Consider the following 16,025-nt stretch of genomic DNA (forward strand, 5'->3'; position numbering starts at 1 on the left):
AGTGATTTAGAATCTAGACGAGAAGTCAAGAAAGAGGAGGGTGAAGCATTTGCACGAGAGCATGGACTTATCTTTATGGAGACATCTGCCAAAACTGCTTCCAATGTAGAGGAGGTAACTTTGCTTAACACTAGCATTTTACTAAAATAGTTGCTTTAAATTACAGTTGTTTGTATAAATACTATTGCTCTAGATTTTGGGCTCCTTTACTTGAATTAACTACTCTTTATATTAAGAGAAAGACAATGTCTATGTTGTAATTGATTGCACAGCACTAATTATATTGTTGAGACTTCCTAATTAATCTACTTGTGGGGTTTTTTTCCAAGTATTTGATCAGAGAAGTGGCTAACTTCTCCCTGCCATGAAATCTAAAGTAAGACTAAGATAGATTTGCTAGTCCAAAGCAAACCAAGCTATTGGTATTCTTGGCAGATGTCACTCTAACCTATTCCAAGGGCTCCTAGTATATCATGAGCACTTCAGAACAGTCTCTTGCAGTGCATTGGTATTTGTGCTGTCATCTTTCCTCTCTACTACCTAGTAGGAATCTGCTTTACTTCAATTTGCACAGAATTTCTATTTTCTGTCCTCTACGGAGCTACTGAAGAGGTCATTGTCTTGGTTATTGTAGTCTGCTGTGTATTTGAAGAAGTTTTTCGGTTTTTTGCTTCTTTAAAGAACTTAAGTCTCTTCAAGTTGCGCTTATGGTTTACATTTCTGTAGACATGTGATTTCTTGCATCTCTCACTGTGATTTACTGCATTCCTTTCTTGAAGGATGGTCATAGTGGGCTCACCTCAGCCAGCAAATGAATGCCCACCAAGTTGCTCACTCAGTGCCTCTGTCCAGCAGGATGGGTGAAAGAACCAGAAGAACCAAAGCAAGAAAAACTCAGCAGCTGAATAGAGCTTTAAAAATGAAGGAAAGAGATGGGGGAAGAATGTCAGAAAGGCAGTCATTCCCAACTTCTTATAAACAAATTGAATCTCAGCCATTCTCTGAGCAACAGTGACTTTGACTACCCTTTGGTTTTATTGTTGAGCATTATATCATATCAAATGAAAAATCCTTCAGGCCAATTCTGGTCCATGATCCTGGCTGTTTTGTGTCCCCCACGATTATGCTTACCCTAAGCCTAATCACTGTCAGGAGAGGGCAGAATAAGAAACAGGAAACCTTGACATTCAGCAGTAGCTAAAACATTGGTGTGTTATCAACACCATTTTAGTCATAAATCCAAAACACAGCACCATGCAGACTGCTGTAAAAAAACCTCACTGCATTCTAGCCAGACAAGTACGGTGGTGGACAAAGAGCTCCAGCTGAGATGCTAGTGCTATGTAAAGCAGAAAGACTGCTTCACATGTCTTTCAAACCTATACTCAGTTCATCTGCACTGACCTTTTTTATAATAATATGACATAGTTCAGCTTCTTATACTACATAATCTGCCCCTATTCTTTTTCCAAAACTGTCCTAAGTCCAAAATGGTGTGTGACCAGTGAGGTATTCTTTTATTGGTAAAGCCTTTTAGTTATGTTTAAGTTTTTTGAGAAGTTACAGTAAGCTACAAACAACTTTCACAGAACTCATTCTGGTTTCTTACTACCTGATTCTAACATTATAGCCTCTCTTTGCATCAAAAAATACATCCTAGTGTATTAACTGTCCAGTACCTAATGCATCTCTTATTATCAGGAGGCAAATACGCACTAAGTTCTTTATCAGAAAAGTTCAAATGGAATCCTCTCCTTGTTAGGATGATACAAGTGAGTGATGTGTGTGTACTTTCTAATTCCAGTGGAAAAGCTTTAGGATAAAATCCTTTTCAGGGACAGTCAAGTGCATTCCTTAAATGGTGTTCTCAGTAAACACTAAAAAAGTGGCATAATGTAGAATAGTTAACAGCTACAGAAGCAAAATGCTAATCGCTAGCAGTTTCTGTATATGAACAAATCAGCTTCTATTGGTAATGCTTTTTTAAGCTGTTTCCCTTGTTTAATCCTGATTTCTACCACCGTGGAATACCTTAGTAAATCTGTAGCTGGAGCTGGACCTTTTTGGTGCTTGGATCTTAAAACAGTTTAAAAATGTTCAGTATGTTCTTCAGGATTATGTCTCATTACCTACATCTTGGATAGAAATGGATGCTTAGGCGTGGAAAACATGCTGTTGGCTGTATATTTTGTGCAAGGCTGTTAAGTTTCCACCCTGTTTGCATAATAGGTAAGAGATGGTAGGGAGTGGGAAGCAGATGCAGGCTCTTCCTCCATAGTTACTTTGGAGACTTCTGAGAATTCACTGTGACCAACAGAGTTAAACCATCATATTTGATGTGGAATGGGATTGTGTAAAAAGAGTCTCTGTGTCACTGAGAGGATGGAATGATTACTGGAAGGAGGTTAGGCACAGGCTTATAATTTGACTGCAGTGCAAGGACAGTTAAGAACTAGTCTCTTCAGCAGTATCATATTTATTTAAACAGAGGGTTGTTGTTGATTTCCTTTTAGCCTCTGTCTAAAGCTGTGAAGGTAACCAACTGTCAAAATATTATTGACCTCTTGTGCTTCTTTTTTTTTCTCCTCAGTGATTTCTAAGCTGATTGGAGTTAGAGTAGTGTACACTCTGAGCATGGCTGTGGGTTTTCTCCCAGTAGAATGTTGTTAACTTCTAGAATCTTGGTTATCATATTTTTCTCTACTTCATTGAATTATGGGTGGGTGATGTGCACTCTGAAATGCTGTTTGCAGACTTCAGTGTTCCTTATTCAGTTTTTCTAAGAAAACACCGTGATGCCCGTTGGGAGGCTTTTCACTTGTACATGGGTAAGTCTGGGGTCTGAACCCCAGGTTTGAACTTGTTTTAATCATAACATCCATTACTATTTGACCTCTCATTAAACCAACACGTAACCACCAGTACATAAGAATTTTTTTGTCTCATTAACTAGAGACATTAGCAATTTTATCACATTAGCTTTTTCATTGGTAGTTTGGCAGTAGTATATGAGTAGTAATTGTGGTCTTACCTGCAACCTGCAGTTCAGAGTTTGCTGAGAGCTTTCTGCTTGGGCAGGGGCAGAGTAGAATCACCTGTGTGAACTCATGGTAACCATGGAGTCTCCTATAGCTCATAGTGCTTACCTTCTTGTCCCTGGCATATCCATCAATGGTTTGAATCCACTTATGGTCACTGATTCTCAAGAAGTAGCGATACCTAGCTGTATTGGGGAAGCTACAGTAACTTCGTGCATTATAATTTCATTCCAGATTGCTACTTCTAATAATGATTAATGATGTGACCAGTCTTAAGCAAGTAAATTTTCTGGATGCTGGTCAAAGCAATGCTAGACAGCATCACTGTTCAGAAGTCGATTTCCCTTAAGTTGTGCCAGTACCACTGACTCCTGGTGTGGGAGTTGCTTTTAATAAGTTGTTTCCCTGGAGGGGTGCCTATGCCAAACTTAAGAGCATTGTCCAAGTTATTCCAAGTTGTCTGCACATAAATAGAATGCAATAATGAATTCATTATTTAGGATTAAATCTGAATCGACTAATGGATTTGACTGAGCAATGAAGCGCTTCTGGTACATGGAGCTGGATGGTCATTCAATGGTTCTGTTTCAGCTGTAACTTAATTTTCTCTTCAGGCAGCTTCTTTCATACTTTTGCTTAAATGGATAATGAATATTCAAAGCTCCTGTAGCTTCAGCAGTGGCACCGATAAGAGAAGGAAGATGGCCTTTTGTAATATTTTGAAGGAGGAAAATGAAAATCTCACTGAAAGATTAGATTCATAGCAGCATCTAAAGTTGAACTGATTTTTAAAGTGTGTTTTATTTCCCTTCCACACCCTCACTGCTCACAGCTAATGGCTGGGAAACAAGCAGTTGTTTGACATGCTAATATAGTAAACAGGGATTTAGTTAATAAAACTTGAAAGTCATAAGATGTTAATAATTTTCATAGCAAGGTAAAGTGACACACAAGGTAATCTGACTAGCATTTGCAAAAAAGCAGGATTTCTAGGTCATGAGTCTTTCAAAAAGCAAATAAACAAAAAAAAAAACCACCAAAAACCACCCACCCAAAAGTTGGGTTTATCTTAACTTGTATCAAAACCAGTAATCCTTCAAGTTCCTGGAAATCAAAATTATGACCTTTCAGCTGTGTGAAACTGACCATTTATCCAGTTTCTCCTGTGAGAAAATGGGGTTGAAGCTCATGTCAGTTCAGCTGTGGCAAGGAGAAAGGGCAGGACACCTGCCTGTAGTGAAGAGACACAGCTTTTAGCTCCTTGTGGCAAATCTTTGGCTTGTGCCCCAACTTCACAGTAAGGAACTCTGGCTCTGCCATGGTTCTTGGGGCATCTGGTCATCTCGTGGTATGATGAGAATAAAAGGTCTCAGTTAACTAATCGTTTCAGGCTTTATAGAAGAGTGTGAAATGTATGATACTGCCTGCATGACCTGTAGGTTCCTGAAGAGATAGATTCTTAGTTCTGGGGGGTTTATCTTTTTTTTCCTCAAGTATTCTGTCCTGTGTAACTGTTCAATAACAGCTACAGGATTTTTTAAGTGAGTTTGAGCTCTAGTAATGCATATCTGCCCAATAAGTTTGTCAGAAAGATTGTACCTCAGTGGGGACATAAAGAAATCGCTATCAAGTTCTGGTTTATGCCTTTGCACCTATACTTCAAATAAAAGGTTGCAAATGTGTTGGGCTGCTTTTTGGGGTGGGGGTTCATTATATAGAACCTTTCTACTGCTTATAATTAACCCCTCTGCATCCCTTTTAGTGTGCTAGGATTCTTCTTGAAAGATCATTTAGCTGTAAAAACTATTGCCTTACTGTGTGTGCACAAAAGAGCTGCTCAGAGCTTTGGAATCTCACTTTATTAAGTGGCCATCCAGCACCACTGACACACTGTACTGTTGAATGCTTTAGGTGTAAATCCGTTTGTTGTCCATGTTGTTACTGTTTCCAAATGCATTCTTAAATAGTAATCTGTCTATATCATATCTTACTGCTAAAAGATTAAACCAGAAATTGGAGAGGAGGATGAAATTCTAGGTGTTGGCTGACTACAGAGCTGAGGGTCATGCTTTAGAATTTGTGATATATTTTACTCTAAGTATTCCTTATTGAATTGTAGGAAAGAATCCAGATATGATGATTGCTCAATTTTTATTTCCAAGCATAAAATTTAATTTTAATGTTGCCAGCAGAGGGCAGTATGTTCCACGAGCTGGCCGTGCTGAACGTGCTCTCATACCTTATTTTAGGCAAAGAGGAGCTTGGAAAGTCTTGAGTTTTGAAAAGTATAGGTGATTCATTTACAAGTTTTTCCTGTTATGCTCAGCTTGTAGCGAAGTCCTCAGACTCTTGTCCTGGCATTAGCTTTCTGAGAAAGACAAGTGACATTATTGACATCTGCAAGTGAAAACTAAGTGTAGCTGTTCTACAACTCATGTTCTGGTGCCCTTAGCTTATTATTACTCTTGCATACAGCTTCCATGAGACAGAGCTATCAGGAACTTATTCTCTTACCTGTTTCTTTCATTGTTTTTACCAGTTACAGAATTCATTCTTCCTGAATTTGTCTCAAGGGTAGTAAACATACATTACTCATTCATTTGTGTGATGAGATGAATGCTGAAGTTGATTTAATTCTACATTCAATGTTTGTAGGATTAATTTACCTTAAATGCAGTATCTGTACTGCTTGTTAGTTGCAGTTTTGGGTTGTTTGGGGGTTTTTTGGTGCAAGCATTGTGAGACATGACTTTTTTTTATTCTCATGTTGCAATATGATCTGGGAAACTCCTTATACAAATAGTCTAAAGTGATATTATACTGGTATATTGTGATGTAAAAGCCTCTTTTGTTGGCTTTGCAGTAGGTGTAGGCATGACACAACAGGCAGATCACATCTTGCAAGACTCACTCTCCCACTTGTATACTATTGCAATTTTCCTCAATGTGGTATTGCTGAAATTTGGGAACCTAGTTACAATGAGCACACAATTGAAAAACATGTTACTTTAAATCACTGAATAACTTGTATACAGCCTTTTTTTTTAATGCTATGGTACACTTATATTCCCCAGTCTCATGCGTAAAAGCATCAGTAAGTTTGGTTTAGAAAATGACCAAGAGTTAAACATTAAATGTAGACATTTTCCTGAAGCTACATTGTTTTCTTGAATTTTCGCAGAATATAGTCAAGGATTTTTATATTTGGAAGCCTAATGTACTGATTTTTGCAAAAGTCTCTCACTTCCTTTTATGAGTAATAGAGGTACTGTATACTAGGTCCTTGCCATCTTTCAGGTGATTATATATAAATCCAGGGTGAGTCTGGTAGTGTCTCCCCTGGAGTGGTAAAAATGAGCCTGGACCTGATTTGGGATGAAAAGGCGTGAGAATCTTTGTCTAGTGTTTTAGTAGCAGCAGCATTACAAGAATGTACAGTGCAACTGCAGTAGGCTTGGTCGACAGCCAGCTGAGCCCATGTGGGCTTGCTGGTGAGGTCCTGTGTGGCAGTGGCCAAACTGCACCTGGATCCAAGTTGGTGTGTGAAGTGCTACAGCTGTGTTCTTGCAGTCCCCTGCACATGGTCTAATAAATCTAAACTGGATTTGAGGGGAAATTACTCTGTCTTTCTGCATCTATGGCTCAGTTAATCTGAAAATAGGATAAACTGCCCATAAATAATTAAGAGTTTATAGTATACTGCATGTTCCAGATAAGAGTTAGAACATGCAGTATTAAAAGAGATTTTTAGAAGAAGTCAGTTATACCAAGTTTACCTTGTCCTTGCTAACTGGGGCACTAGCATGCAAAGCCAAAATCTGATACAATATTCTTAAAGCAAGTAGACTGCTGTTTTAGAGTGTTTAGTGTGTTCTCAGGTGATTTTGAGTCTGTTTACACTTTGAAGCCTAAGTAAACTTAAAATACCTGGATGTGGAAACAAACGAAAGTATCAAGGGATTCAAGTTTCTTTTCATGGCTGATTAATAGCAACTTTTTAGAATACATACAAAGAAGAGAGCATGAGATGGACTTATGTGCTGTATTCATGTCAAACCGTTTGTTTTGAAATAGAAATTATTTCTGTGGCACAGTGCAACCTGGTATTTTGCTATGCAGAGTAACAGTACATGCTGTTTAAGCACTAATGCATCATGCATCAGAATTACCGATGGGAATGGTGCAGTCAGATTATGACTTCAAGAGAACTGAAATTATAGAACTGAGATTAATGGAATATTTGGGTTTTTCAGATCAACAGTTTCTTGGCCAACATGTTTAATATTAAAAATAGACTGTACTGAACTCAGTATGCTCTTTTGCTTTGTACAGTACATGTGTAATAACAGAAGGAATGATTGTATTTGTGCATTGGTGTTTTCCAGTGCATTTTATTATTTTTTGTGAGGATAGATGCATTGCTACAGTGACTGTTCTTGAGTGTAATATCCAGAAGATAATTTATACTCAGTTGTACTCAGAGTCTGTTAAAATTCTAGTTTGTTCCTGTAAAGTAATTTTTGTAGATTTAACGTAATTCTCATGAAGTTAATTCTGAGAGTCTTGGTGTACTTAGCCAGCGTCTTCTAGAACAGTTAGAAGAGCCAGTTGTTAAGTGCTTGTTTACATGAAGTTATCATAACGCTTTTTTAAGACTTCAAGTTCTGTTTAATGTCCCACTGAAGTAGAAGTACATATCCTCACAGATTCCAGCTGTGTGAATTTCCAAAGTTGACTTATACCTTTCATTAGGCACATGTATGAGGCCCTTACAATAATTAGTGTGTTATCAGGAACAAAGATAAGTTTGAATTTTTTCCTTCCATAGAAAACTTCAGTTTCTGAGGAATTTGAATCAATTCGTAGTTGGCTGAAAGCCAATTTTTCTTCTCAACTCTAACATGTGTTTGAAAAACGAACTCGCTTCCTAAGTGCCTTGTGAATCTGCAATGATTAATTCTTCTCATTATTTTGCTGCAAATTCTCATGACCCTCTGTGATGATTCGATCACCCACTTAGAGTTTATGCATATTCATATCTCTCTGCTCCTGCTGCAGTCGTTCAAGTCTCCTTCACTGGCTGTGGTGTGTGCTTGGTGCAGTAATTGAGCTGCAGTAGATTGATTACTCTGGGGAGCTGTAAGGCCTTTAAAGGTGAAAACATATCAGTCCTGTTAATTAGGAAACAAAGCTCTGGTGGCAAGTTCAGCAGTCAAATGCTTCCAGTGTAGAAATGAGGAAAGGTATGATTTGTTCCTCTCCATGAACTCTGTTTACTTTTTTATATTTGAATTAGATCTGTATTTGTTGTAATAGGCTTGTGGAGAAGGTAGCAGGTCTTGTATGATTGCATGGTGTTGGTATTTTAAAACAAAAAGAACTGTATGTTTATTTTAATTACTAGCTGCTGTTAATCACCTCCTAAATTATACATTATTTTATCCATTACTTGACCTATAAAGCTACATGAGAGATGAAGAATGGAATCATTGATTGTAAACTTTAACCAAAAACATTTATATCAGTCACTTTTTCAGACCTGAGTGTCAAAGTATTTTCTCTGAATTAAAACAATAGATTTTTAGAATTCATTATAAAAACCTGGGGCCTCTCCTTTCTACTTATTAAGATGTCTGTTGCCCATTGCGTGCAAGATTAATTAAAGAGAATACGTTCTTAAAATTAGGTGAATATTAAATGATAGCATAAGGTTTCATCCAGCAGACAGCATCCTTACATCATCATTGTAAGTACCCTGTGGTTTTATGTTGCTAAGCACTCTAATCTAGAGTGGCCTATTACAAAGATATTAAGGGTCGGGGAAACCATCTGCCACACTATCTATCCATAAGGGTCAGAAATAAATAATTTAAAAGTAATTTATATATCTTAAAAACCACTTTTTCCCTGTAATTACTGGACAACAGATTGTAGAATACAGATGTTATGAAAATGCCAATGTCTTTGTAAACAGCGTGTGGCCCGTTGCTGCTTCAGGGTAGGTTATAGGATGCTGTTGTCATACCTGTGCCTGCAGAGGTCAGGAAGGAAAGTCTCACTGAAACAACTGCACATGAGATTGAATTCCAATTAGTGCATCTTACACCAAAGGCTATCGCATTCATTGTCTGTGGTCTTTTTTTCCTCTGTTTTAGGCATTTATTAACACTGCAAAGGAGATCTACGAGAAAATCCAGGAAGGAGTTTTTGACATTAATAATGAGGTAACTTTTAATACTCTGAACACTCTTTGCTTTTTAGAACTACAAAATTCACTTTCCCTAGAAGGCTGTACAGTAAAAGATTTGCCTGTTTCATTTGGATCTAGAATTGTCTGCCATTGTGATAAAAATGGATTAAAATAAGTGACCCTATCCATCCATGAAGCATTGCAAAATAATATAAATCCCCAAAAGAGAAGAAAATCCACTTTCATCCACTTCTCCATATGGTGTCATCTGTTTTCAAAGATAATTTTCCACTATGTAAATGGGGGACCATGTTGATATGCCAGATGCACTCCATGAGCTGTCCAGTGTAGGGGAGGGATTGCTTTGAGAGTTACATAAAAGACTTTTGAAATGTTCCTGGTTTAGGTGGCTGGATACTATAGGGAATAAAAGATTAGCCATTTTGCTTATGCACGTTACTGAAATTACAGATCATTGGGGCCTGTGCCTTTGCTCGTTTGGTATGGGGGTGGAGAACTGGAGAAAGGGGAGCAAGAGCTAGAAAGACCTATAATGTCTCTCTTGAATTTTGAAGGGATTTTGCTGTTTAAAATCTTGCACAGTTAGGAGAGAGGTTCTGGCCTCTACAAAAAGCAGATGTAAATTCAGAGGTGAGAAATAGACACTAGTATTGTATACACTAGTATTGTATAGAAATGGTAAGATTGTATAAGATCTCTGTTAACAGTCTCATAAAAAAATTGACAATATTAAGTGGTCAGTCTTTTCTGAAGACCAAGTTGTTGTTTTTTTTTTATCCTGATGTCCCTGAATATTGTTGCTGAGGTGCTTAGTGAAACCACATGTGATAATCTGCACCACCACTCTGTTCTGTTTCTGTTCTGTGGAGAGGTGTGTCCAGACTGTCTATGTGATGCTTCTCTTAAACATTACAGTCCTCACAGAGTTTTTCAGAGTAGGGAGGGAACTGGCAGGACTGAAATTAAATCGCTTCACCTCTTTCCACTTAATGTATTTCAATGTGAGAAAATTTAGACTATTAAAAATATTACTCGTAACTTCAGAGAGGGAAAAATGAGAAACTTCAGTTGCTTGCAAAGTGATGCACCAGGAAACTTGTCGTTAAATAAGACCTGAGTAGTAATCCTTCAAACTAATTCTGACTAGAAAGTGTGTGTGCATTTAGTGTTTTGGTGAAACACTTCTTAAATTCAGTTCACTGATGAAAAATTTAAAGCCTCCTTTCACATCCTTCCTGAAGAAAATGCAGTTGGTAGTGCAATATAAATTGGGAAGCAATCAGAGTGTCTGAAAAAGCATGCTCGTTGTCTCTGTCGAGTTTCATATAGTAGCTGACTGCTTTACTGTGCCTTACGGAGCTTTGATTGCAATATGCTGTCAAGAGCCAACAGTCCGTGCTACTTATTTGGCTTTATGCCAAGTCTGGCTCCTTGATTCCTCAAGAAGTTGCTATCAGCCCAGAGGGGGCAAAACCAATGAGCCATAGGGCATGCTTTTTATTAAAGAGGAGTCAAAGAGCGAAAAGAAACCACATCAGCTGCTGTCAATACTGAGCGAGTGCCAGAAACCCGAAGGCTACCACTGCTGCAGAACAACTGCCAAGCACTATAAATCTGAGATTTGCTGTGACGCAAAGTTTCCTTAAGAGCTTAATTTCTGAAGCTACTGTATTACTTTTCTCAAAGTGCTGTATTTTTAGGTAAAATCCACTTGAGGGAGTGAGGGTTAAGATATAAGTGTGATTTTGATGAATGAAAGAGCTACGCTGTGTGTGGGTTCTTGGCAAGTAGCCATGTCTTTTGGGATCACAGAAATTATTGATGACACAGAACACTCGTATGCCCTTAGCCTCTACAGCTGATTCAACACAGAAAGAAATGCTGTCTAGAGAGGAAAAGTTTTATATTAAACTATTAAACTAGTGGAGATTTTGGCAAGAGGAGAGAGGTTATACATTCTTAGCAAATGCTATGTATTTTTAAGCCTTATGCCAAGTAGTACTCAAACACAGTTGTTGCTCTGTGGGGTTTTTTTTTTTTTTTTTGGTTAGGAGTTTAGGCTACAGAGTGTAACATGGAGATAAAATTTAAATGAGAAGGAAGGCATCTTTCTTTAAAAAATATTTAATCACTGAGAACATGCTGTGAAAAAAACTACAAACTTTGCTATATTGCATGCATTAGCAGAACTTGTTATATGATCTTCTAAATAGAAAAAGTAGCTTTTCAAGTATGTTCTAAAATATTTACGCTGTGTATTAAACTTTATTTCAGGCAAATGGCATAAAAATTGGCCCTCAACATGCTGCTACCAACGCAACACTTGCAGGCAATCAGGGAGGACAACAAGCTGGAGGAGGCTGCTGTTGAGCCTGTTTTTACTTTCTAGCTGCCTGGATGGGGCCTACTAACTTGTTTGTTCACCCTTCCCTCCCCCCGCCCCGCTCGCCTCCACTTCAATTCAACTGAGACATGAAACTTGTAAGTTGGTTTCCTGTTGCAGAAGACTTTATCCTTCAAATTCTTGTATAACTTTGAATAAATGGTTAATGTTCACTTAAAGACAGATTTTGGAGATTGTATTCATATCTATTTACATTTGATTTCTAGGTCAATTGATGTGATTATTTTTGTTAAATGTTGTCTTGTGCCCTTGACTACGAACTGAATTGTATTAAACACTACAACGTCATCTGAGTATTTTAATCAGTTTGTGTAGTTAGGTTTCCCAGCTCCTGAGGTTACCTAATGTTTAATATTGTAGAGCTATCCTCAAGTTTTTTGTCAATTTTCAAGGCTATGAAGAAAAGCGGAAGGACTCTTTTAATTCTGTATTTATCACTTTCTGTATATATAGTTTAATAACCTGCTTGGGTGTACTTGCCAAGCTAGAATTCTTTAATGCATTTGCATAAAATCTATACTACTTAGAGCTTGAAAACTACAGAAGCATTAATAGAAATTGCTTGGATGCTAAATTTTAAGCCTTTTTGACATTGTTAGCATGTTCATGCTCCCCTGTCATTATCCTGAAGTCCAAGAGAGATGCTTAATGTATATTACTAGAGGCTACATGCGTGCTATCTATTTTAATGCCAAATGTTTGCTGTTTGTCCACAATTTCCACAACACCTCTTCAGAAATGGATTAGCTGTTTGCCTTAACAAATACTATAGGTAAAAGCAGAGTACGAATGACAAGTAGAGGAGGAGTTGATAAATTTAAAACGGCACATTTTAAAAAAGTTCATCTTCTCAATGGTTTTTTTTCTTGTTTACCACTTGATTTCTAGGTATATTTTTCATGCAAGGACAGTTTTTCAACCTAAATGTATAGTGGTTGTGTAAAGTTTTCTTTTAGTGACAACTTGTAATCCTAAATATATGGTAAGCATCTTGTCTATTGTGAAGAGGGTGTGAAAATAAAATCTGCCAGTTTGGAAATCTTGATGAAAATTAAAACTAAAAATGCTTTGGTAGTTATTATGGTGATGGCTGGGGGGGGGGCATAATTTTCCTCAAATGAAAGGGTTGCAACGCTGCAAAACAAAATCCTGTGTTTAAGTGTTTGTTAAAAATGCAGGTTGTTCATGTCACCTTTCGTACAAATGTGCAAAAAACTGAGTTTCCATCTCATTCTATTTAAATAATTGCAGACAAAAGGGTGACACTAATGCTAGGCCATGCTTCATGTTTTGGGGGGCAAAAAAAAGGGGTGGGGGGCAGTCAATGACTGCAAAACTTTTGTCTTACTGGACCAATACTGACTGCAACACAACACTGGGGGGGAAGGGATCCTCATGTCACCCATTCTGATTGTCAGAACTTGAACATCCAAAATGAATAAACTTCAGCCTGACGGGTGTAACATAGCAGTGGTTCTGAGATTAAATAAAATTTGAAAAAATGGTGTGGAACCTTTTGTTGGTGTCTGGCGGAAGGGGGAACCAGTATGGATTTATGTTAGTTGCTGGCTTTGGTTCTTTTTACACATTTAGGAACACTTTCAGCAATGTAATATAATTGTTTTCCACTTCTAAATTATTAAGGGAGTACTCCGTATACATACTTTCAACTGTTAACTGTTTATTACACAAAGTTTGCTTTTATAAAGCACACTCAATGTTTCAGTTGAAGTTTGAAAATTGTGTTGCATGACAGTAAAACTATAGGACTGAACTGCATGGATGACAAGGGAAAACTGACACGTAGTAACCAGCTGTTCACAAGGAGTGAGCAAACAAGACTATTAGCTTGAATCAACTACTTGAAGTTTTTGTTCACTTGGCAATGTTGCAGAACTCAGTTGCTTGAGTTGAGATGAAAGTGTTCTTATATAGCAGCCTGAGCTTTGTTACAAAGGGGAATAAATTTAGCCATAAAAATTGTCCATTAAGGGAGCAGAGGAGGGAGATTTGTACCCTGTCCTGAGAAGAACAAAAATACATGCTGTTTTGAGGGGTGATGATTTGAAAAACTGGAAGCTTTTGACAGTCTCATTTTCTGAAAACATGGAAGAGGTATAGAACTGCCCAGGAATCCAGGGCTACTATAGTAAAGAGCTACCAGTGCTGTTTTTTGGGGGGTGAGAGGGGCAGGGGGAATATAATGTGACTTACTGAAGTCCCGTATGCAATCAATTGCTGATCCTGCAGGTTTGGTCCTGGGCTCACATGCTAGTCTTAGACTGTACATTATGCTAAGACTCTGGTACTTTCACAGAGTAGCTAGAACAAAACTGAAATTTCCATGCATTCTGGCTGGCTTTTTGTCACAAACTTTGTGCACATGTAAACTTTTTGTTGCTAGTTAGAAATCTGTGTTTTTGTAGGGGTTCTTTTTGAGAAGCCCTGATGCTATTTTATCCAATTAGAATTTGAAAATTTTATGGCACAGAGCTTAGCCAGGAGGGTTTACTTCTAAAACATGTGCTTTAACAAGGTGATATTTTCATATGTTTCAGTTTTACTTGTACATGAGTGACTGACAACTTGCTGAGATTTCACTTTGAATTCTAGTTGTTTTTATTGGTTACATTTTCACAACCAAAGAACCAAAACATGTGCTGTTTCCCAGCAACTTGTACCACTGTTACATGTAATGTGAAACTGTTGATACCAAAAAATCATACCAAGGTGCAGTTTTTCCCTTAGTCTCAGTTCAGAATATGGTATAAAGCATAGTTAACTTAAAAAAAAAGGAAAATTGGGGTGATAAGCCCTCCAAGCACAACTAAAGACTTGCCTCTCCTATTTCTGCTAGAAATTAAATGCTGCAGGAATTTTGGCAGTCACTGAAGAATGATTAACACTCCACCTCAGTCTTATACCTCTACGTCTTTCTTGGCTTCAGTCATTCTGATTTATTCTTGTGCAGATCAGACTCAGCACTGAGTTAAGGTAAAACGACTGCTAGAACACTTACTGATAAGCTAAAGTACCAAGTGTCTGAAGGCCCTAGCAAGCAGTGAGTGCTTCATCCACTGCTCCGGAGTTGTATCCTTTCTGCTGTGTTACACTTTGCAACAATTTGTTGTGGCAGTTGAAGAGCCTTCAGCTGTGATGTTTATATGTTGTTTGGGTTAGAAGGGCACATGCTAAGTTATTTCTGTGTTAACACTTTACCTGTGGCTAGGTAAAGATTTAGAGCACTAAATCTGTTCTTGGGAAGAAATAAAAACCTTATCAGGATCAAAAATACAGTTAAACTGAATGAAATGAGAAATGCATTAAATGAGCTTAGAAATACCAGAAGACAATTTTGAGCCTTGCAGGATTTATTTTTTTTTAAAGCAGTCTTTCTTAATGAGGGCACTTTAATGTGCCTGTATTTTTCTCAAAGTTGTCACCAGTAGGGTATTGCTTTTGTAAATGCTGAAGCCTGAGGTGGTGATTCTTCTTAATGGACTGCTGTTGATACTACTGAGTGTCCTACAACTTTTCTCTTAGGTTTTTTTGTTGATTTGTTTGGTTTGGGTTTTCAGGTTTTTTCCTGCTAAATCAGGTTTCACCTGTGTATTATTTCCTTTTTGTCTTCTCTGTTTTTGTATTGTTTCATTCAGACTGAAGCCTGTGAGCAAAATGCTGCTCTCTGTCTACTTGCTCCACATCCATAACTCCCATATTACAGGAATTTGCCCAGTATGGGGCATTTGTTTTAGGGGTGGAAGGGTGGGGCAGAGGGAGGAGGGATATGTGTGCTATCTGGCTGCATGATATAAAATCATAAAGGAAGTATTGCATGGGCTCTGTTACTTGTTACACCTTCTGTGTGTACTGGTTTGCATGTGTGGGGGGATATAATTTGCCTAGTCCTCTTCCACTATTGCATGGGAAGAGATAGGGGAGACAGAGGAAGACTAACAGGTTTTATTTGGATATCTCAATAAATTTGTTTGCTGAGATCATATGTATGATTTGTATATACTTAATGTTCCTCCCCCCTAGAATCTTCTGTGTTTTCTTCTGCCACATTACTGCAATGTAACTTTAACAGTATGCAGTGGTGATTTATTGTAATACACTACTGAAATCTCCATTTCTAAATAATCCAGGCTGCTGCTGTGTAAGTAGCTGATGAAATGTCTTTACTGGGTCTGCCGCATATGAAAGAAACCACAACATTAGGCAATAAAAACTACTAACAGAATGTTACAAAACCAAGACCATACCAAAAAAAGCAGCATGTTGTGGATCTATCATTTTTATTCTTGGGACAGATTTTATTATTTTTGGAACTATTACAAGACTTATGTTAAATATTGTGGATGATAAGAGG

At 37.7% G+C, this 16,025-nt stretch overlaps 1 protein-coding gene across 1 annotated transcript in view; it reads left to right on the forward strand.

Moving 5' to 3' along the window:
• Positions 1 to 13,165, forward strand: part of RAB2A (RAB2A, member RAS oncogene family) — a 40,796-nt gene extending 27,631 nt beyond the window's left edge. The window contains exons 6-8 of the mRNA XM_085052901.1: positions 3 to 114; positions 9,194 to 9,262; positions 11,524 to 13,165. Of these exons, the coding sequence (XP_084909027.1) occupies positions 3 to 114; positions 9,194 to 9,262; positions 11,524 to 11,619 (277 nt within the window). The 3' untranslated portion in view covers positions 11,620 to 13,165. The remainder of the gene's footprint in view (positions 1 to 2; positions 115 to 9,193; positions 9,263 to 11,523) is intronic.
• The last annotated feature ends 2,860 nt before the right edge of the window (positions 13,166 to 16,025 follow it).

Source organism: Lichenostomus cassidix, chromosome 2 (assembly GCF_008360975.1).
Source record: "Lichenostomus cassidix isolate B80296 chromosome 2, HeHo_3.0, whole genome shotgun sequence".
In the NCBI taxonomy this organism is placed as follows: Eukaryota; Metazoa; Chordata; class Aves; order Passeriformes; family Meliphagidae; genus Lichenostomus; species Lichenostomus cassidix.